We start from the raw sequence: 22958 nt of genomic DNA, 5'->3' as shown, positions 1-22958 counted from the left end.
AAACAGAAAAGTTATTAAAGTCTGTACATGGTGTTTTATTTTGAAATGACTGGATGCTGTATGCTGTTTTCGTGTGTGACTTCCTGTTTGGAACGATCTGCTCAGTTCAACTTGAAGCTTTCTTGAAGGGGCCACCATCAAAAATAGACCCGGTGCGCATCTTTAGCGGAGCAGAGTGGAGAGGCGCTTCTGAAACACACCGGGGACGGACTGCGGCACGTGCTGTGGAATCGCGAGCATTGACGGGCGTGATCGACTCCGGAGGTCGCGGTGCACATGGAACGCACCGGAGACAGATCCTGTGGAATTTGAGGGTGATACCGACCAACTTTTTAAACTGCTTTTGATTTTAATTAAATAGCTTTAACAAGTCTTTTGGAACCCCTCGTACACAGTAGCATAGACCTACATCACATATGGTTGTAGACATAGACTGTATAAGATATGTGGACATAGCCATTGTGACGTCACCCATATTTGGATGAGTGGGTGGAGCTGAAGTGGAGCGAGGCGTTAGCAAACACGAAGCTATCAGCTAATGCTTGTGCTCTCTTGATTAGCAAGTTGCATCTTGATTTGCAGTAACTTATGTATAATAGGGATGCTAACTTTGGCTAGCAAAAAACAGGCTTTAAACAAAATGTGAAAACAATATACGGCAGACTCCTCAGAGTGTTTTACACGCTGAACAACCATGTTTTAAGTCGCTGTTGTAGAGACTTCATGTTGGGTAGCCACGTCCTAATGCATTCCCGCTTTATGGTCTAGTTTTATTGTAATTGCCTAAAAGACTTCGACATAAGATAAGTGAGTAATTGACCTCCAGGCATCTAACAAATTACCCACATTTTAAAGTAATTCACAAAAACATCTGAAATATTCAAAGTTTCTTCTAATCCTGACATAAATGTCAGATTTATTTTGAAAGGCTGTTAAATGTGTTCAAGCAAAGGATAATATTATCACTCAGCTTAGTCTGCACAGAGTTCTCACTTCCTGCTGTTTAGGTCACAGTTCTGATTTTTATCTTTCACTTTCGTGACCATCCTCAGCAGAAAGGGCAGATCTGTCGCATCTCAATAAGTGTAATCAAGCGTAGCCAGACTTCAGTCTCGTCACGCTCGCAGAGGTCGACAGAAAATCTTGTCAAAAAAAAAACTGGGATAATGAGACCTTTACTAAACCTGAGGCAGCAATTTTCAGTTTGAAAAGTCTTGTGGAGAAAAGCACCGGTCATGGGTTTTCTGGTGAAGTGCACAAATTAAAGCACGCTGGTACTAATGATCTTTATAGGTGGGTGCATGAGGAGTGAGACAGAAGGAGTGCATAAAGTCTGGCTTTGGCTAAAATACTAATATTGGCATCAAACTGATTACATGGATCGACAGACTCTGCTGCAGCATGACGGTAGAATCTGCTCAGCGTTGGAGTCTATTGTTAATCTGAGGTTCTCGAACATGTCTGACACTCAGTAGTGATCATCAAGTTAAACAACAACATCATAACTTTGCCATATCGCCCACCACTTCTTCGTACTTGTCTCAAGTTACAGCTACACAGAGAGCTAAACAAACCCTCTGCTTCACAACACACAAACATGCCCCTCCACCACAACCCAGCCATTCAACCGTGCCCTTGACCCCGCCCCCCCACCCAGATGGGAACCACAGTCAGTGTTGAGGCATGCGCCGCCTCCTCCTCCACAGTCTGACCCAACAGTAGGCAGCAGTCTGTCCACACGCGGCTTCTTGTTACTTATTTATAGCAACTTGTTCCCCAGAGGGACAAAGTAATTGAAACCAAATGTGTTGCCGGGACTGATATGGGGAAGTGGGCCGGTCAGCCCACCCACTCCCTCTGCTATACACAAAGATTGCAGAAAGGGACTGAGATTTAGAGCAAACAGCCTTGGAAATCACTTTTTTCTTGCAATTTCCTTTTGAAAAGAAAGTTCCCCAGCTTCATTTCTTCTCGGCTCCCAACAAATGAAATTCCTATAAGTGCTTCAGTCTCAGGAGCTCCGCATTCTACAATGGATATTATGTTTTTTCCTTCAAGCAGCCGAGGACAAAGTGGGAGAGTAAGAAAAATAAATCTGCCAAGAGAAAGAAGCAAACTGCAAAATAACAATGAAGCTGCAGCTCATAGTTGGGTATAAAGTATCAGCAGTGAAAGCTCAGCCCACCTCCCCGCCCACCACAGCCACACCAACAACCACACCTCATGAGAAGTTCATACAAACTTACCATGTTTGCTTTTCTTCCTGTTTCCTCTTTGTCCCTCTCTTGACTTCCCCTCTTTGGGCTCCCTGTGAGCTCTGCTGTAAGTCGAGGTGTGTCAGACAGATGAAAAGTGGATAGAGCTGCTGCTAAGAAGCTGCATGAGGCCTTCACTGACCAAGTCAAAGTCAGGCAGCCACCTCTCTCTGTCTCCCCTCCCCGCTGCCTTGCTCTCTTGTCAGCTTTTCCAATAACAAACCGCTCCCCGCCTCTTTTGGCCGAGTCCCTGAGCTGTGAGCCGTTTCCTGGATGCTTGGTGGACTCCCGTGACCCAGCTGTCTCCCTCTCTCTGTTTTTTTTCTTCTTCTGCTGTGGAGTCTTGTTGCTCCGGCCCTCTGTCTCTCAGCCCCTCAGCCCTGCCTCCCTGCCAGATTTAGCTCCACAGACACATGTGGGCTTCTGGTCTGAAGTTTAAGAGGCGGGGCTTGCATGGGAGAGCTGAACCCTGCCTCTCCTGGGTTTTATTAGCGAGTCTATATAGGCATATTTGGATGGGGGTTTTGTTCCATGTGTTCTGTGTGAAGCACAATATGTTACAGACTCATACAGCAAAACCTGCCTACTAGACCTTAAGGCTACTTCCAACCCTGGTCATGGTTGGATGAAATCATGGCTTGGAAAGATTCTTATCCTTTCTAATTATACAGTCTTTATGGTTATGAATACACTTCTATCTATAGCTGTTATGCTGGGACAAACTGTACAATCTGATGGAAGATCAAGAACAGTCTGTGGTCAGGTTGTGACATAGAAACAGAATTATAATAAATAGATTAATCTATTTTCATTCAGCAAACTTTTGCAAAACAATTGGACATGTTACTTTGTGTCTCTAAGTCTTAAAGGAGCAGTTCGCCCCTGTAAAAAGCCACCGTCAGTCACAGCTGGTGTTCTCTGCAATCGATAGAAGCAATAATATTTAAAATTGGTGCCATAGCCGTGGAGAAAGTTGTACAAACAGCTTGTGGTTTCGCCCATTCTACATTCCTACAACACCCAGGGTGCATTGCGCCCCTCCCTCTGAAAGAAACAGCCCAGCGAGAGACGCTGGAGTGAAATACTTCTGTTTCTCTGCAGGCGACGGCTCAGAGCGGGACAGAATCTGAAACATGACGAGAATATTCCGGTGGATCGTCTAAAACAATCCTCAGGTCTGCAGTCGACATTTCAAACCTGACGATTTTGAACGAGACATGACATTGGAGGCGGGCGTCCTGCCATAATAGCATGATATGACTGAAGTTGAAAATCGGCGAACTGGCCCTTTAAGGAGGCGTGAGGCACAATAAAAAGAGCCAAAGCTCCAGCTGGGTGGTGGTGGCGATAGATGGATAGAACAAAGTCCAACATGAAACCAAAAGTCTCTTTTAAGGTTTCTTCAATTTATTGTATTCAAACTAAAATCAACTTTGACAATATTTGAAACACTAAGGGAGGAGTCAGCAGGAATCAGGCGCACAGCTGCATGCAGGGTGAAAAACCCAGCCTAATGTATTGGGGTTAGGTGTGGCTCTGAACATCAAGAACAAAGTACAAATAGTCAAATCTTCTGATTGATCAGCCAAGGTGAAGCTCTACTTTAACATTTGCTCTTCTCCTTGTAGCACACATTTCCACCGGCCCTCTGCAGTCTGTAAGAAGTCCGTCCAGTCTTATTTCTTGCACGCTTTCAAGTTTGAAGTGAAGTCCGAGCTCTACGTCCAAAGCATGTCAAGCTTCAAATTTGCATTCGTCTGATTCTCGTTCACTCAGGTCTATAGCTTTACACATTTTAATGCTCTTCTTTGCATCTCGCACCTGTGATGTGCAAATGCTGCAGGTTTTCAAGCTGCCGGCTATCAAATGCACAAAGTACGTTTTTTAAGTGCTGAGGAGTTAGCCTTCTCGGTCTCTGGACCTCTAAATACTGTATGAACTTTCAACACTTTCATTTTGTCAGCTTTTAGGAGTCTTGTGTGAGTGTGAGAGTTGATCTGGTATTGAGTGGACAGATAAATGCTTTTTTATCCTTCTCAATCACACTCTTGTGACAGGTACAACTAAGACAGCAGCCCCATTCTCATGAAGCTGGTGTTAAGTATTTGTTGTTTTAGAGAGTTGTGGCTCACAGTGGCTGGATGTGCTGGAGGCTGGAGATTCTGGTGTTGCATTGTGGTTTTTCTGATATTTCCAGGATGCAGTGTGTGGGTGATTATTGTGTATGTGTATGCATCTTTCGCTGACAATCTGTTTGCAACATGTTTTTGATGGAAACATCATGGCAGTAAAGCTTCAGTGATTTAACAGCGAGAGAGAGCTCGTGTGTGGGTGCACGTGCGTGGCAGTCAGCATGTGAGCTTAGGCGAGAGAAAGAGAGAGAACGATTTAGAGAATGCAAATTCCTCTCCTCCACTTTTATGTTCTGTGGCCTGACAGCGAGGGAGGAAAAATCTTCACAAAGCTTCTCCTACAAAGCTCCACTTTCTTTTCTCTCCTCTCTCTCCCCCTTCTTCTGCCTCCTCTCTTCCTCCTCGTCCTCCCGCTCTCCTCACAGCCACACTGATCCCATTCTCTCTGCCTGCTTGTTTGTGGTGAGACTGATTTTGTAGGTTAGAGGAATACTTCATGCTTTGATGTTACATCCAGCAGTTTCACAGCACTGGGCCTTTGATAAGAGAAGGCAAGGTGCTTTATTATTAAAAGAGGTTAAAAATCCTTTTATATGCCCATAAGGAGGGCTAAGCTGCAGATATGTCTGTGTCGAAAATTCACCGACATGTTTTAAGCCTGGTAATTTCATCTTATCTGATTCTTTCTGACTTTTTGTTTTTCTCTTTAACTCCTACAGAAGCCACAATGAAAATACAGCCATTCTCTCAGTAGCAGCTCTGTACAGAAGAAAAAAGGAAAAGAATAACAGCGATCGTTGTCAGACAGGGCCAGTCCTGAATCTTAAGTGTGCATGGGGGACGAAGGCTACAGACATCAGGGGAACCTCGCTGTTGTTCCCCAGGCTGCGGCTCGCACTCCACTTGATGATGTATTAATCAATAAATAAAAGAAAAAGATCCCTAATAGGCTTCTTTTTAAAAAAAGAGGAGAAAAGCAGAGAGGCTCCGTCTCGTAATAAAGACGTAGCAGAGGCAAATACGCTCGGGAGACGAGGCCAAAGATCTCACGCTCAGAGTTAGACGGAGAGACCGCGGGGAGATGAAGTAAGAGTGCCGGCAGCTGATCGGAAAAGGAGGGTAAGCTTTCACTGTTATGGAATTCTTGACCATTTTGAGTGAAATAATATAAAAAATTATTCATATTAAAAATATGGCTGACCAGTGAGTCATGTTAACCAATCAGACTTGTAACCTTTAGCGGGATACGTGTACTGTCTGGAAGATATTAACCTCCTCACCCCTCATAAAACATCTCCACTGATCTCTGCCGTCTGTGAAAAGGTTTCTCCTTCCTCATTGTGGTCCACACAGTGGCCGCTGTGGGCCAGTGCTCTTTTTTACAAGTAATTAGCCCGATTGATTGTGTTCTGTTTACATGCTCTGCTATAAGACAGTAGAATGAAACACAAAAAGGTCAAAGAGGTGCAACAGAATGAATCCAAGGCCCTGTTTACACCTGGTATTAACATGGACCGGGGTGGTCTATCTGATCACAAGTGAAAACACAGAGTAGAGTAGTGGATCTCACAAATGCCAATAAACACATCATGTAAATTACTGACATGCAGACTCTGAGGAGAAAGCGAGGGAGCGAGTGAAAATGGACTGTGGAATGGAAGTGTTGACGTGACATCAAAACATCCTTTGATCATTAGGCTGATGTTACACTACAGTTGTCTGGCATATCAGGGAAGTTAATGATCTACCTCTGCCCCCATCAGTTAGTTTGTCGGTGTTATCGTGTGAACACTAAAGGGGGTCACAGTGTACCTAAAACCGCCAATGGGCAAAATGTACCCGCTATTAGAATGAATTGATTTTATTTATCATTTTACAACACAAAGTTCTATAATGAAATGCTAGATGTGGTGTCTTTATGCAGCTTACAGAATGACAACATGACAATGAAATATATACATGTATATATGTATATATATGTATATATATGTATATATATATATATAACAATAAACTGTATTTGCTAAGCATTTCACAGAAAACAAACCAAAGAGCAGCATCCAGAGAGCTCCCGCCATCAGACTCACCTGCACTCAAAGCACTGAGTAAATCTAAGGCCTGATGTTGAATTGGAGTTCATGACTTGATGAGCAACTTGATGACAGTAGTAAAAAAAAAGCTGTTGCCATAGCAACATACAATGTATCAAACTAGACGCGCGGAATGAATAGCACGAAAATTACGGTGTTCTATATCTGGGTAAATTTGACCCGCTGGTGGTTAGAGGTATCAATGGCCAATGGCTTAATGTTGACATGTTTTAACAATAGGGGGCGCTACCGAACACACTTTCAGGAAAAGTCAAAGACTGGGGGGCTGGAATATTTCCTGGAAAAAAGTTACAATCAAAAGACAGCTGCGGGTGAATTTTACCCGTTGGCGGCTCTAGTGTTAAAGCTGCTGTGAGGAACTTTGGGTTTGTGTTGATTTTGGCGCCCCCTGTGGACAAAGCTGTACCTCTTATCTCTTAAGTGGTGGTTTGTTACATAAAATCTCATCCTGCTTTCTTTAACAATCATATGTATCACTCACTTTAAATGTTTGCCCTGCAGAATGTAAACAAAGGCCGTTTCGTGTGACACTACCCCCCGCCAGAGGTTTCAGGCATTACAAATAACTATATAGAAATAATCCATCTTGTCGCTGATGGTCTGGTTTGCTTTTGTTGGTAATACAGAGGCATCAGAATAAATTTCAGTCTGTTTCATAACCTGATAAAACCTCCTCACAGGGGCTTTAACTGATTATTTTGAACCCAGCACAATATTTGTGTGACACAAAAAATCTAACCAACCGAGACAGTAGACCAGCAACTCCAGTGTTCTGCTTGGTAAAGCGTGCTTTTAGTTGATGGAGTCTGGTGGTTTTGAAGCGTGCAACATAACGACTGTGTCTGGTTGAAAAAACAATTTAACTTGTACAGAAAAAGGTTTATCCTGAAGCAACCCTCTCTCTTTTTGTCAGACACTTACAATCTGAGCCTGTCAGTGGCAAAAACAAGAAGTTTAGTGGACGCCCCGAAGGTTTACATTGCAGCCATTACAGCTGGTTTGACTGCTGCAGGCTGAAGAAATCTAATGGAGTATTTCCAAAACTTTTTAGACCTCAAAATATGTCAAATGAATATGGCCCAGGTTTAAAACACAGGGATGACCCATGAAGAACTTTGATTGTCCCCTGATTGAACACACTTATGGATTAACAACCTTATTAAACATGGCGCGTCAGTGAGATTAAGACTCTTTTACAGCTTGTCCTGGCGAAGATTGAAGCGTGTAGAACTGTAGAACTCCCTCTCCATATATCCTTCAACGTCAGCTTGACAGCTAAAGTTTCTGCGTCTACGAGTGTGGTTCAATCTGAGGTCACCTAGTTAGAAAATGTGTACAAAAAGTGTAGAAGTAGAAGTGTAAAGTCATCCAATTAGATCATTTCTTCCTGAGAGAAATGTTTAAATAACAAAGAAACCAATCTCTCTGTTTTTGCTGATTCCTCAGTCTGTAAATGTGTGTCGGTCTGTATGGATGAGAGAACAACCTCTCTCTCTCCTCTGTTATTGTGTGTGTGTGTGTGTGTGTGTGCACGCGCTTTGATGGGACTGGATGTCGGACATTGAATGCCACTCTCTGTTGTTTGTCCATCATTCATCAATCTGTCAGCTGCAGCGCTTCCATCTGTGTGCGTGTCCCTCCAGGTATGTCTGTGCACGACATTCCGATAGTGATACATAATGAATGTTGTTGTTTTTATTGTGTCCTTGTGTGAATCATACCTAAGGCACAAAAATCCCCAACCTGCCGCTCTCAGTCTGAGCGTCTGGATGGTTCCCAGCCTGCCGTTCTCTTTGTATGAAAACAGCCAATTACAGGCCCAGACCGGCCCCGCGACTGGGTTTTAGAGTCGGTCCAAATGCATGCAACCTTCTTTGAATATGGATTGTGTCACGGATGTCATCATGAATAAATATGGCTATTTATTTCCAGCTCCAAGCAGAACAAATAGTGCTCTCTTTTGTTTCTATTCCTGTCTTCCTCCTCCATGTGCGAGTCTGGTTCTTTATCCTGCACAAAAAGGCTTTAACATTTAAGACATTGTCGTGATGAAACAATGAAGCCAAATGTTTGCCTCATATACTCCTAAACACCTCATTGTGATGTAGAAAAGCTGGGACGTTGCCAGGCGAAGCTGAGGACGAGGTGTTAATCATAATCAGAAGTGAATGTTTTGTGGAAATTGACCAAACGTCCTGAGCAGCTTTTGTGAGGCCTTTAGTTTTACTGCTCAATCTTATTTGAGCCTGATGCCAAAGACGTTGTTTATTCCAAAAGTAAATCCATATTTCCATTTGTGATGAAAATCATTACCTCATATTCCTCAGCCCATAAATTTCATGATTCTAAACAAATTATTTCTATAAATACAGGAGGATCCAATAAAACACTCCTGGAGGCGTGACCGTAAAGTGATTTCAAAGAGCCAAATTATTTGATTATTTTGTGAATGCAGACTGCAGGAACCTGGTGCATTATTACCTTGTTACCCTGCAAAAGGGCACACTAATCTCAGCCAAGCAGAGGAAGGGGAAGAGGAAGAATAACTTAATGGGTATTTTTAAACCGCTGCTCTATTTTTACATATTTCTGGCTACAAAGTTGTTTGGATTTACTCCAGTTGATCACTTAAGCAGGAAGACACGAAACGTCTGTGATGACGTTGGGGGCAAATACACCAAATCAAAGTATGTCCTCTAAAAGTCCTGACAGGCTCAGATTGTTGTTCTGAAGTGTCTGACAATATTACAGAAAGGATTTCTCAAGAGACAGACTTTTCTGTTAAAGAGGAAGGTCCTTTTTCTTTATCGGAAACAGCTGGTACAATTCTCTCGTCACAGCCACCAGACTCCACTGTCATTTAATCTCGAAGAACACCAGCTGCTCGTCAACCACGGCCTTAATAGATCATTACTAGTGGTGGGAATCGCAGGGTAACTCACGATACGTGGTCCACGATAACCATAATATCACGATACATCGATTCTGCGATAACTGAAATATTGCAAGACAGTCACGATACATCGCGATGTAGTTCACAGATTTTGACACAATTTGAGATAAACAATGATGCCGTGTCTCAAATTGGCAGGGAGATCTGTTTAGAGCGCATATTTTGTAAAAATGTATTTAGCAGCAGTGATACAATAATTGTATCACAGCAGTTTTGCTCCACAGCAGCATTGCCATATCGATTTTTTGTTTCACCCCTAATTATTTTATTTATGTTATTGTGTCACTTCGGTGGTCAATATTGTTTCATCAGATCTAACACAAAACGTGTAACACACAGTAACACAAAAAACGAACTGGTCTAGGCAACAGCAGACATGGAGCGCCCATGTTCTGCAAGGTGAAATCGCTGTTTTTCTCAGTCTCATTTACCCAGGGAGCAGGGAACGTTCCCATAACATCAGCTAACATTACCTACAAGTTCTAATTACGTTTGAAAATAAACCTTTAAAGTTAATATTCAAAGAACATTTTAAGGATGTTTTCAAAGTTCTTGTAACGTTAAAACTTAAAGACAAAGACAAAACATTTTCACTGCAACATTCTGCAGATATCTTCAGGATGTTATCGAGTCCTGGGATGTCAGAACGCCTTTCATAAAACATTCACTCTACGTTACATAAAAACAAAGGTAGAACATGCTCACTGCAACATTCTGAGGATCTTTTCAGAGAACATTCTCCTGCTATTAAAAGGAACGTTCTGGGAACCAAAACTTCCGGCTAAAAACATGACCAGAACATCACACGTAACATTCTCAGAACGCTCTGAGAACAAAACATTTGGAGCGGGGTACCCACTAGGATTGTGTGGCAGCCATCACAGCCTGCCAGTCTCGCGGCTGCAGAACGTTTTGTACCGATAAATCATTTAGATCCCCCCGAAAAAATAAGAAAGAGGCCCAGGTTTAGAAATACTGTTGTAACCCTTAAAGATGTGTCGCCTACAGGTGGACGCTGGGAGATCTCATGAAACGCTGTAAGAACGTGGTTACAGTGATGCTTTTGACAAAGTGTCTCTGTGTTCAATGGGAGCGTGTTGTATGAGTTACTTGTGAGATGATGAAATTTGATTCAAAGGGCTGATGTGAGGGATGTTTGAGTGATCAATCCATCAATCTGAAGGCTCATCAGACATCAATGCACAGCACAGAGTGATGTTTCTATCAGACAGACTTCTGAACCTCTGCAAAGTCACACAGGACCGACTGCTTACCCTTTTTTTCACACCTGAGTCAATAGTTGAAGAAGTTGTTGTACACTCTCCTGAACTTTTGTCACTGGAAAGATGGCGGCTGTTTTAGCTATTTTTCATTTACGATCATGTCCTACTACGAATATAATACTCAGGAAATAATCTTAATGACTCATTATTGATAGGGACAGGGAGCCTCTCTGTCACTGCCTACTTCTTTAATTTCCCTAACTTCCTCAGTGTTGCTGACACAGCTCTAAAACTTCAGCACTTGAAGGAGCCGGTCAATTTGGCCATTTCATTTTCTCCTCAGCGCCTCAAGTTCATTTCCCCGGTAATTAGTCATTTTGGAAGTCACCTCGCCGGAAAACAAAGTCTTGATTGGCAAACAGTCACAAGAGGCCACAGCTCGCCTGGAGGTGGGGGCAGAGGGGAGTGCAGGACAGGTGACAATAATTCCAATGTATGTGTTTTTAATTTTATTTTGTCCCATTTTTAAAATAAATAAATAAAGTACAAATTTAAAGAGGAATGTCAGTATTCTAACCCTACTGATTTTTGGAATCACTGCAGTAGATTGCTTCAGCCAGCAGCAGGGAAACAAGATGTTACAGCTGTGATCTAATACCTGCAGGCAAAAGTATGTCCACTAAAGGTTCTCGTTTTTCTCCCTGACAGGCTCAGAAATGTGTCTGACAAAGATGCAGAAAGTATCCCAACAAAAACAGCTGTTACTACACATTATCTACCACTTGGTGTTGAGTTTGTCTCCAACACAACATGTTTGAACTTACACAAAAGACAACCAATCCAATGAAAGTGGACGAGCAGCTTGAAGGTAAAAGTTTTTGTCAATGGAGCCTGGTGGTTTTGGAGAGAGCACTCTAACGGCTGTTTCTTGTTTGAAGTTGTGATCTTGAAGAGCTCAGTTTCCCGCTGAAGCATTCTATGGGGGCAATTATAAAACTTTTAGTGTCCGATATGTTAAAAAAGTTCCTTTAAAGAGTTCCTCTTTAATGCAGAGGTATTGAAACCTTTCTGCTCTTACAGCCGTTTCTTCAGGAAACAGAGGCTTCATGAGGCCTTCTTCAGTAACAAAAAAACTTTAGATTCTCAATATTCTTTGGTTTATGTTTGTTATTTACAGTGTGTACATATATTTTCCCTCTCCTCTGGTTTTCATGGTGGCGTGCTCGGTACTCCTTTTCTTCCTATTCCTTTCCTTCCTCTTTGCCGGGAGCCACGTCTTTTTCCATCAGAGGAAGTGAACTCACAGAATCACTGAGAGCGATCTGAAATCACTAACAATCAATGAAACTGTCCGTCACCACCAGCCGATGCAAAGCTTGTATGCTCTAGTCATATTCCCACCCTGTCATTCGCCCTCAGCTATCTCAAACACTGACTTTTTTCTAAAACAGTCTCAGTCATTTATACGGCTTAGAGAGGATTTTTACTGTATCGCAGCTCCACAGAAAGCTCTCTTATCCATTCTCACAAAACGCTGCTGTGTGCAACAAACTGCCCCACTGTGTTGCATTTTACAGGATAGCATCAGTAAAGTTTCTCCACATGCATTTTTAATAAGTAACAATGGCCTTTCTGCTGGATGTGCAATTTAGGCAGAAATACTCAGCGAGTAATCATAATAAGGTTTATGCCACGAGCGTCCCAGCGAGCTGTTGTACTCGTACTAAAGCACGCTGACAAAGTGTGAATGAGGTCTTTAATGGGTCAAGCCTGGGATGGAGTCAGCTCTATCGTTAAAATATATGACGACCTTCCTTATGTGTATTTGGGGAATTTCTAAACACACTGTGAGCCGGGGACCAATTTTCAAAGTTTGCGCCACACTCAGCGGTACCGAATGTGCGTTTAACTTAAATGGGGACCGTTTCCCATTAAATTCTCATTAGCAGCAAAGCAACGATGACCACAGAGACATTGTACTGCTGCAGCATCAGAGCTGTGGAAGTATTAACGTTAAGCTTCGTGATAGAAAAAGGAAGCTTTTACATGACTGTCTTGGTCTGAGGAGGACGTTTCATCTACAGACTGTGACATCTTGTACTAAAATCTGTTCTTAGACCACCGGGGTTTTCATGGTTCTTGCAATGCAGCCGTGACACAGATGGATTGTTACGAAAATGGCCCGCTGTGGTGCCACAGACTGTATAAGAAATCAACATAGCCCCAACGACGTCACCAACAGGTTTGTGGACATTTTAAAGCCTCAAATTTGGCAGTTTTGCCGTCGCCATCTTTCTTTTGTCAGATGTCACCATATTTGGACTCCAGGGTTGGTTAGCAAGGTGCACCTGTGATATTAATGTGCAATATTATTAATAATCATATCCACAAATTTACTTAAATGAACAGCTTTTTTTTGAGGTAGCAGCTAGCTAATCATAGGTAGCAACGCCATAGGCAGCCATCTATTTTACTCCACATTGGACCATCCATCCATCCATTCATTATCTTCCGCTTATCTGGGGCCGGGTCGCAGTGGCAGCCTACTCATTAAGGTGACCCAAGCGTCCCTCTCCCCAGCAACATTTTCCAGTTCCTTCTGGGGGATTCCGAGGCGTTCCCAGGCCAGACGGGATATATAATCCCTCCAGCAAGCTCTGGGTCTGCCCCGGGTTCTCCTCCCAGTTGGACGTGCCCGGAAAACCTCCAAAGGGAGGCGCCCAGGAGGCATCCTAACCAGATGCCCGAACCACCTCAACTGGCTCCTTCCACATTGGACCATCATTTACAAAATGATCATCATGCTGTATTCAAGAAGACTTGAAACTAGAGATTGTGTACGTAAACTCAATCGGGAAAAGTTTGCAACCAGTTCAATTGTCCTCTGCTGGCCATTAGAAAAATGCAGGTTTAAGGCCCCATTGGCTTCACCTTTGAAACCCAGAGGATACGCCCACTTCACAGTCAAAGTTTGGCCCCTGCTAAGGTTTGAGACTTGCTCAAACAATGCGAGAAGCTTTTTTGGTGGGGATGCACTGATACTGGAAAGTGCCAGATTAATGGAATTAATGGCTTTTCAGATGTCATATTGAGTTCCAATGGTTTATAGTAATCCCTTATTAGGCAAAGTTTTAAGCATTCGTCTCCTTGACCACAAAGTCAGCATTCAAAAGTACACAAACCAAACTCAATTTTTAAACGCATTAAGTCTTTCTATCTGTTATTCGTTACCTCAGAGTAGCAGAGTCCATATACACAATCCCTTAATGTAGTCAGACGGCCCTCATGATCCTCATGATACAAACAGCCGTCAGCTCTCCTGGACTCCACGGACTCAAAGTTTGAGAGTCTGGAGAAGTTTTATCGTTTGGGAGTCGAGAGGGGGGAGACTCGAATTTAAAGAGACAAGCTGAGCAAGTTAATGATCATGTTGCTACCGCCAGGGTCCGGCCATCTGGTTAGCATGTAATGTAAGCTGTTCCTGCTCAACATAAGAGGAGCAAGAAGAAAATTTAGTGGGCTAGGTTGGAAACTGGTAGAGGATTCTGATTAAATGTGAGAGCTGGTGTGAGGAAGGCTGCAGTGCTACGCTTGCTTCCACATAATTAAGATATGAGCTACGGGTGACAGTGATGCTAACAAGGACGGTGGCATTCTCACCCTGTTGTGAGCGGAGCCTGCCAGCGTGACTGACAGTAAGTCTTTACAGGGTGTCCTTATGGTTACACAGACTCCATGAAGTGTTACACAATTACAGAGTCTGAAACACGAAGCCAACATTTTGGAAGTCACAGAAAGTTACATGAGAAAATGACAAGAACTGTTTATGGGGTGGCTGGCGTGACCGAGGACGTGAAACATGGACGTGTTATTATGCGACATGTTCACTGCCTGGTGTGTTCTCATAACGGCTGCACAATGTTTAACTGTTGGAAAGAAATCAGGAGTTTTGCTTGTGCTGTTGTGTGCTCCAGTTGTATCCATTGTAAGCTCTAAGGTGGTCTTTTCCTTGTTTACTTGTTTTGATAAAGACAAACACAGTTTTGGCTAATGCTGGGAGGGCCGCTGTCACCATGTCCAAACTGAATGCATCAGGGACACTACATATTGTTGATATGGATATGTCGTTGGTTGGTTCAGGTGAACAGGTTAAAGTTTGAAGTAACAGGGAGGAAGGAAATGCCTCGCTAGTGGCCTGCTAGCTGGAACGCTAACCTAGCTAACGTTACAGCCTCAGTCATCTCAGATAAACCAGTGAACATGTGGCCAAAAGCCGCTTCCTTTTCTGCTCTATTGTTAATTTTTCTTCTTGTAAATTTGGGAGCATGATGGGAAACAATCTCAGCTGGAATCTAGTCCACGTCTTGAACACAGCGACGCTGCAAATCTTAAAGTCTGTGACTTGTCTTTTGGGCTGGTGCCGGACTTGCAGGCATGAGCAAACTCCATGTGCAGGTAAAGACTGTAAGATATTGAAACAAAGGTGCAAGGTACTTTCACCTTGATTTGACCATGTCCAAACTCTTTGTTGTCTCTAGGTGAGACTTTCTGCACCAAAATCTCTGCATTAACAACTTACTTTGTGGCCTTAAAGGACAACACAAGTACCCCCTTTTTTCTTGCATCTACCTGGAAGACTGCTGTGTTGAGTCATTTGGACATTAATCAAACCAACGACTTTAAATCCTTTAACTAAAGAACCTATGTTCTGAATCCTCCACCGTGCCATTCCCACCCTCAGTCTGTATGTTCGGCTTCATTGGCTAACTCTGTCTTCCTCACATCCGCCTCTGGCCGTTCCACCCACATTGTTTGAACAGAGACAGAAGAGAAACATATTGCTCCTATTATATCCTGGCGTTTGGTTTTCCATCGAAAGCAGTGATTGTGTTTCCGTTGGAGCGCGGTGATGTAGATGATGGCTTTGGCAGGCGGCAGACAGGCCTGCTCTGATGAGCTAACACTGAGCTGGAGGAGAATACGACGGGAGAAGGCATGACAAATGGTGCAGCGTTTAGCGTCGCTTGGCACCGCTGCCGAGGGTTCATCGACTCAGAAACGAAGAGGCCGTCTTTGTGGGGTGTGACTGCCACTGCTGGATGACGGATTGCATTGTGGGCCCTCTGAGGGGAGCACAGAGGATGAGATAATGGTTGTGAAATAAAAGTCTCCCAAACTGTGAAAACAGACAGAACACGTCGACACAAACTGCCAGTTTCAAGAGAAATATTCAGCTAGCCAACCAAAATGTTTACATCCCTAAGCAGACACAGTTTCACCTTCACATCCCAAAACAATATTGTGATTGAAAAGCCGTATTGATCTGTGAGCAAATGGCATTTTTGGCATGAAACATCCCTGCCTGGTGTTTCAGGGAACAAAATGACAACCTGGGCTTAAAAAGTCGATAAACGTGGCTGAAGAACACTCCCTCCGTCAGATTAGGACTCTACTTGATTGCTGTTAATTCCCTCATCTCACTGTCTGCTAATCAGAGGGGATTTGTCCGCTGAGCTGAACAGAACTTTCAAATTAATGAAATTCGATCTTGAAAGTCACAGAGGAAGCTGAAAGAGCTCCGAACATTCATGAAAGCCCACACGCCGAAAGAGTTTTAAAAGACTTTTAAGTAACCGAACTTCTTCTGACATATAAAGACAATTATAACACAGACAAGATCTTTCAAAGAATCTTTAACATGTTTTACATGACTACAACTAGATGGAGATTATTTCCCATCAGGCTCCTGGTGGGAATGTAAAGGAAAAATCAACAATGGTGCAGAAACAAAAGATGCTTTTGGCCACAGCTCATTTGCTCTGTCTGCAGTGATTTAGGCTGTAATGTTAGCTGGAAGACCCTGAATCCTCCCGGGGATAAATAAAGTATTTCTGATTGTGATAGCATGATGAGCCAGCAGACACCTTGTTGTAAAAGAAAGCGAGCTTTCAAATATTCTGTCTTTGAGATTTTCAGAATTTCAAGTCATTGAAGTTACAATTTGCACAGTAAAGACGAAACTGTATGAAAGTTTTTGCAGCAAATACTACGTTGAAATAACCGGTAGATTCAGTTAGGAAAACATCCATAACTTAAAGCCCAAAACTAAAATACATGCCTGATGTATCATCTCTTTTTAAACGTGTAGTAGCTGATACGTGTGTCACTTTATCTTCTCACAGTAATGGTGTCTTGTGAGCCTGTTTTAGGCGGGGCTTATTGCGTATGCATGACGCAAGAATACAATCTAATCATCAATCATCTCCAACCAGGTTAGTCGATTCCTTAGAAATCCTTCTCATCACCTACAAGGCCCTCCACAACCCAGCCCCCTCCTACCTCACTGACCTCCCTCACCTACACTCCCACCTGCCGACGCCAACCTCCTCACCCCTCTCACCCGATCCAAGCACCGGACCTGGAGGGAAAGAGCCTTCTCTATTGCTGCCCCCTCCCTCTGGAACTCCCTCCCCCATCACCTCAGACACTCTCCCTCACTCCCCTCTTTCAGAACTGGACTCAAAACCCACCTTATACCCATAACCACACCATATACATAAATATTTAACTGTTCTTTGTGCACATTGATCGTTAATATTATTCTTCATCTGTTGGTCTCCTGTTTGCTGCAATGCTGGTGGGATACAGGGGTTCTGAAAACAGCTGTCAGCGCTCTCATGAACCTTTCCAGCACTTACAGTGAATATGACATAAGAATCAATAAAAGATTTAAATGTAATAAACTGGTAATAATTCAGTCTGAGTTTTCCACTGTAACAAACCCCTTTCATACTCAATGTGGCCGTGAAATGTTACAAAGATATTGATTAATGGACACAAAAAAACATATTTTTTTCCTTCTTAATTCCTCTTCAGGCTAAATGCAAAGTAGGCAGTAAAAGTAGACTGCTGTGCCGGCTGTGGTTGTACAGTAAAACATGTTGACTTTGCCCTGCAGGCAGGAAACCTGCTGAATCTACTCACGCTTACACATTTCCTGTTGTAGTTCTCCTCCCGTCCTCACAGGAAGGTGCTGAGATGAAGACTACTCTGGTGATGTCATACAGGAGTCAAAATAGTTCATAAGAATGCCAACAGCACAGCTGTGTGAACTTTTACTCCAGCAGTTGTACGTGAGAGTAATAAAGCCTCTCTCCGCCTTTCTTCTACATCTTGTCGGGGTAAATAAGGGTTACAATCCTTTCGCAAAGCTTTAAGTTAAGAGCAGAAGCGGGGGAAGAAGCTTTTATGCATCTGCAGCTCAACGCATATCAAGTGCGTTCCAGCAAGGGCAACCAAAGAAGAGAGCGCTTTCAAAGAGAATGCAGGAACTCTAAAAGCATCTGTCAGAGAAAACAAACATCTGTGATCTGCATCAACTTGAATAACAGATTGAATGTACTCTGAAGAACCTTTAGATGAAGCACAGTGACACTGAGAATTGTCAGTCTGTGTAAGTCGTTAGAGATCGTAGAAAGACCTTGAAGGCGGAGAAAAATGAAGAAAAAGGGCAAAATTACAGCTTTAAGGCTCAATCAGAGAAACACTCAAGGACGTATTAGCAGAAAGAACGGAGGGGACGCAGAGAAAAAAGGATTGGAGGGAACGTTTCAGTGTTTTAGTGGAGCGAATGGAACGAGACACAGAATTAGACACTGAATTCTGCGACGACAAGGACAAGAGCGTAAAAACAGGAGCATGAAAAATGTGACGTTTCCCTTGAATTTGTGGCCTCTGTGAGCATTTCGCCCTCGGCTACATTTTCTAGCTCCGTCCTTGTTACTAAAAACACAGCAAACAAAACAGCTGTACAGGGCCACACTAGTGCCAACAGTGAACGGCTGTTAAACAGCACGAGGAGCATTTATTGTGCTCATTTCTGTGAGCTACGTTTCTTCTTTCCACAGCTCACAGTGCAGGTGGGGCTGATGGACGACTTCCTTTGAACCCTCATCATGTAACTGTAACACCTCAGGTTCAAGCCCTGCGTGCTAAGTACATCAGGTTAATCGTCATCTCCCACCTTTTTCGGTCAATTCTGCAAAGTAAGGGAACGTAGTTTTGAAGAGGAATGAATGTTGTTAATGTCGAGCGACATTTGGTGCCTGGTGCACAAAACTATAGATTAAAATGTCGAAGTCTCTGTGCACCAAAACATCTTGCACCCGTCCCAACCGGGATTCAAACCATGACTCTTCTAGCTGTGAGACGACAGTACTAACCGCTGCACCACCGTACAGCCCTGGATAATATGCATTGGCATAATTTAACCATCCATCAGATATGCTCCTACTGTTCAGGGTCGCGGGGGGGCTGGAGCCTATCCCAGCTGTCATTGGGCGAGAGGTGGGGGTTACATCAGAACTGATCACCAGTCAATCACAGGACTGACACACAGAGACAGACACACTTTCACGCTCACACTCACACCTACGGGCACTTTTAGAGTCGCCACTGAACCTAACGAGCATGTCTTTGGACTGTGGGAGCCGGAGTTCCCGGAGGGAACCCACGCATGCACAGGGAGAACATGTAAACTCCACACAGAAAGGCCCACTACGTCTGAACACGGGTTCGAATTAGGAACCTTCTAGCTGTGAGCGCCGTTCAGCCCTGAATTAAACCAAACTGTGACTGCTTCCTTTTGGTCATTCTGGGGGGGCAGCTGTTACTGAGGTCCACGGTGGACAGGTCCTGGCAAACGATGGTTTCTTTATCTCTACAGGAAGTGACTTGTGATGCAGCGTGATGCAGGATACCATCTTACTCTTTACAGATTTTAAATGTGTTTTCCGTTTCCAACACCTAAAAAAGAATCATTGGTAGCAGCTCCCTCTGTATAAGAGCTTCACTGACGTACTTAAAATATAAAGGCATGACGGATGTGTTTGAACTGTAAAGATGAATGGATGTGAAAGGAAGACAAAGGGATGTCTGGGTCCGTCTCCTGTGTGGAGCAACCGAGCTCTTCCAACAGTCTAAACTGTGATTGTGAAGCAAGCTTGCAACTTCTGAGCACGTCAGGAAATCTATAATTCACAAACTGCTGTAGATGTGATTGTATTAACACAAATTAAAGCTTCTGATATTTTGCTTTTCACTTCATTTGCACAGTTTTCATGTTCGAACTGAGTGGGAAGAAAGTTCTCACCTGTGCACACACACACTCCCACGTACGAGGCATAGTAACACACAAACTGGGACAAATAGGCGTTAGCACACAATGCCTGCAAGCTTGCTCTCTCACACACACACACACACACACACACACACACACACACACAAACACAGAGTACTTTGAATTCCATTTGCCCCGTAAAGCTCCCCAAACTCCTCTTCTTAATTCTTCCCTTCAAAAGCAAAGCCAGGGGAGTAATCCACAATCTCAGGATCTGCGCTTTTTTGCTTCCAAATGCAAATGGAAATCCTTGTTCTACAAACGGCTTATTGAGCGGCTCAGAAACAAAGCTGTTGCTTCTCACCGCTTTCCTGCAAAAAAGCAGAATTTCGTCTGTTGCTGAAGCCGGAGACAATTCTACGATGAATTCTACGTGAACGTGATGCGCAGAGGAAGAATCAACAAGACAACAGTTTTAAGCTACATCAAAACTAAAGGCAGAAAAGTCCAAAGAAAAGTCCACACGACTAAACGCTGAGGTGTGTTCTGGTGAGGACGGCAGAAACATCCACACTCCCTTGCTGATAGGGTCTACAGCTTGTCCTTCCCTGATTCGTCACTCCCATCACGTGATCCTTTTCCAGAAGGAAACAAACATCAGCCGGAGTTGCAGCAGTCAACTCGACATGAATCACTGCTGCTGCTGATCTTGTAACTTATGCTAGTTGTTGTTGAGCTGCCCACACACACCGGAGGTAAGGGGGCATGAATCCCGTGCCCAGCAGTGATATTAGCTGTCTTTTGTGTCCATTCACAGCTGCATCTGCACGCCATAGACTGTACAAAGGAAGGTGCATGCCTCGTGCATGTAAATGGTCGTTTGATATGCGAGTATTGACCGAGTTTGGTTTTTAAATGCTGCCTGTCTGGATGGAGATCACAGTGTGGACCTAAAGTCCTTTCAAAGTTTGGTCCGATACTTTTGATCAAAAGAATCACTTTGTTTCTTTAATAAAAGGCCATGTTCTAATTTTCCTGCAAGCGATCAATAAAGTTTCTTTAATTAAAGGAGACGTGATGTAAAATCTTCCGTCTCCTTTATGAAAGTCAATCCGCTGCCCTCCTGTAAAGGGCACACTGCTTCCTGCATTAGTACTGAATGCTGGCATTTGATGCAGATTGTGAGGTGCAGGTTCTTCCAATTAGGGCTGAACTGGAGGGAGGGGTGGCGTGGATGTAGTAGTGATCTTACACATTCAGAGGGAACGCTTCTCACATGGAAAGCATTCTGAATAACAGCAAAATGCCCTGCTGATTTCAAGCTGTTATCAGGGGCTGTTGGGTTAAATCACTTTGCCACTTTATCTTTCGAACATGACAAAGGTGACGTTCATTTACATGCAAATGTGGAAGTGATGTTGAACACTGCTGCTGTAACATGTCAGACCTCTTTGATGCTCGTCTTTGAAATGCATTTCGTATCAGCTTCATGTCCAGACATGATTTAAAGGGGCCGAGCGCAGATTAGAACACCTCCTCTCCGGCGATCAGATTACTTTTATCAAACACAGGCTGCTGCGCTGCGGCCGCAATCACATAAATACATCCTGCGACTCATTTCTTATAAGCTGAGGATTGTATTGAATGCACTGGATTGCATTGAGCTGAAGTGAACTGAGTCAGAATGAATCAGGTTGAACCTACTTGGACAGGAGTGAACTGAAGTGCCATTGAATTTGCCGCCTATTGAAACAAACTTAACATAGAGAGAGTACAGACCTGTGCTGCCGGCTGCTGATAAGCCGAGCGCTGTGTGTGTGTGTGTGTGTGTGTAAGCCTTGTATCTGCTGTTTGATTAGTGTTGTTGGGATTGTTGCTATTGAATGTCAGACACATCCCTGCGATGCACCGTTTGGCAGCTGCAGATGGAGCAACGTGTCAGCGCTGGCAGGCGGGCGGCTGAGCCGTGAGGTGTGTTTGTATGTGAGGGAGCATCGAACACAGAAAACGAGCTCCGTCTCCGTTTCTTCATTTGTGTTCTGAGTGTGAATACGATGCTTTCGTACTCATCGTGCCGTGCAAACACAATCAAATGTAGAACTCTTTACGACGTTAAGAACAGTGAAAAGTAAAGACAATTATCTACTCAATATGCACTCCACAATGGTGAATGCCACACCAGAATAATTTGTCCTGAGGCAGTGATTTGAAGTCTGCAGCAGTGTAATCCGATCTTTGCTAAATGTAAAAAAGCAAACTAATACATTTCCAAAATCCAAAGAACTGACACGTTGGCAAAGCCTTTTCAAACAGCTTCTTTTGGCAAACCAACCAAGACCCAAGTGTCTTCTTTAGCATTGAGATATCTTCACTGCAAAGAAGGACCAGACCATGACCATGTGTAAGAGATCGATGATGCCACCGTGACGTCACCCATGGGTAAGTGCAGTTTTAAAGCCTCGTGTTTGGATTTTTGACAGCTGCCATCTTGGATTTTTGGAGCCAGAAGTGACCATGTTTAAACAAAGTAATACAGTCATGTGCAGCATATGCCCAAGGCCGATTTATTTATGGACTAACTAGTAAGTTTCAAGTCCTATTAGCCCAACTGCTTTGCACCACACAAAAAATGTTGGTAATCTAACACTGCCATGAGTTACTGTAGCAGTGTTTGACTTCATTGAGATGCAGATCCGATGACCGGTCCTCCCTCTTTTAAAAGAATAAAAGACAAGACACTACTAAGGACACTACGAAGCTAGCACAACAAAACAAAACACACAATATGCTCTTATTATGTGCAGGCTTGATCTCTTTCACGGCTCATCTTATACCAAATAAATTAGGCCGTCCAGCATGTAGTGAGGTAGTAAAAACACTGGTGCAGTCTGGTGCCAGTCCGGTTGGTTACACACAGGAGACTGGGGTTTTGGTACCATGTGAAGCTAAGAGCCAATTTTGAGTTATTTTAACCAACACTGACATGTAACCAAGTGTTTTTCCTGAATTCGACACTAAAGGGTGCCTCAAAACAGGAGCAAATAGGTATTGATGGGGACCCTGAAACAGACTGTAGCTGTGACCCAATCCAGGGCTGCAGCCTTCATAGGAGGTGGTCCACGGAGGTTGCTCCATTCACAGCCTGCTTAGACGTTAAAGCTGAACT

General features: G+C 43.5%; 1 protein-coding gene across 1 annotated transcript in view; it reads right to left on the bottom strand.

The window, feature by feature from the left end:
- Positions 1 to 2629, bottom strand: part of sgcd (sarcoglycan, delta (dystrophin-associated glycoprotein)) — a 151866-nt gene extending 149237 nt beyond the window's left edge. Inside the window, exon 1 of the mRNA XM_069666933.1 lies at positions 2247 to 2629. Within this exon, the coding sequence (XP_069523034.1) occupies positions 2247 to 2249 (3 nt within the window). The 5' untranslated portion in view covers positions 2250 to 2629. The remainder of the gene's footprint in view (positions 1 to 2246) is intronic.
- Between the last annotated feature and the right edge of the window lie 20329 nt (positions 2630 to 22958).

Source organism: Semicossyphus pulcher, unplaced genomic scaffold, assembly GCF_022749685.1.
Source record: "Semicossyphus pulcher isolate SPU_LCO1_2020_fin unplaced genomic scaffold, fSemPul1.0.p SCAF_10, whole genome shotgun sequence".
Lineage (NCBI taxonomy): Eukaryota > Metazoa > Chordata > Actinopteri > Labriformes > Labridae > Semicossyphus > Semicossyphus pulcher.
This window is presented reverse-complemented; position numbering and strand designations above follow the sequence as displayed.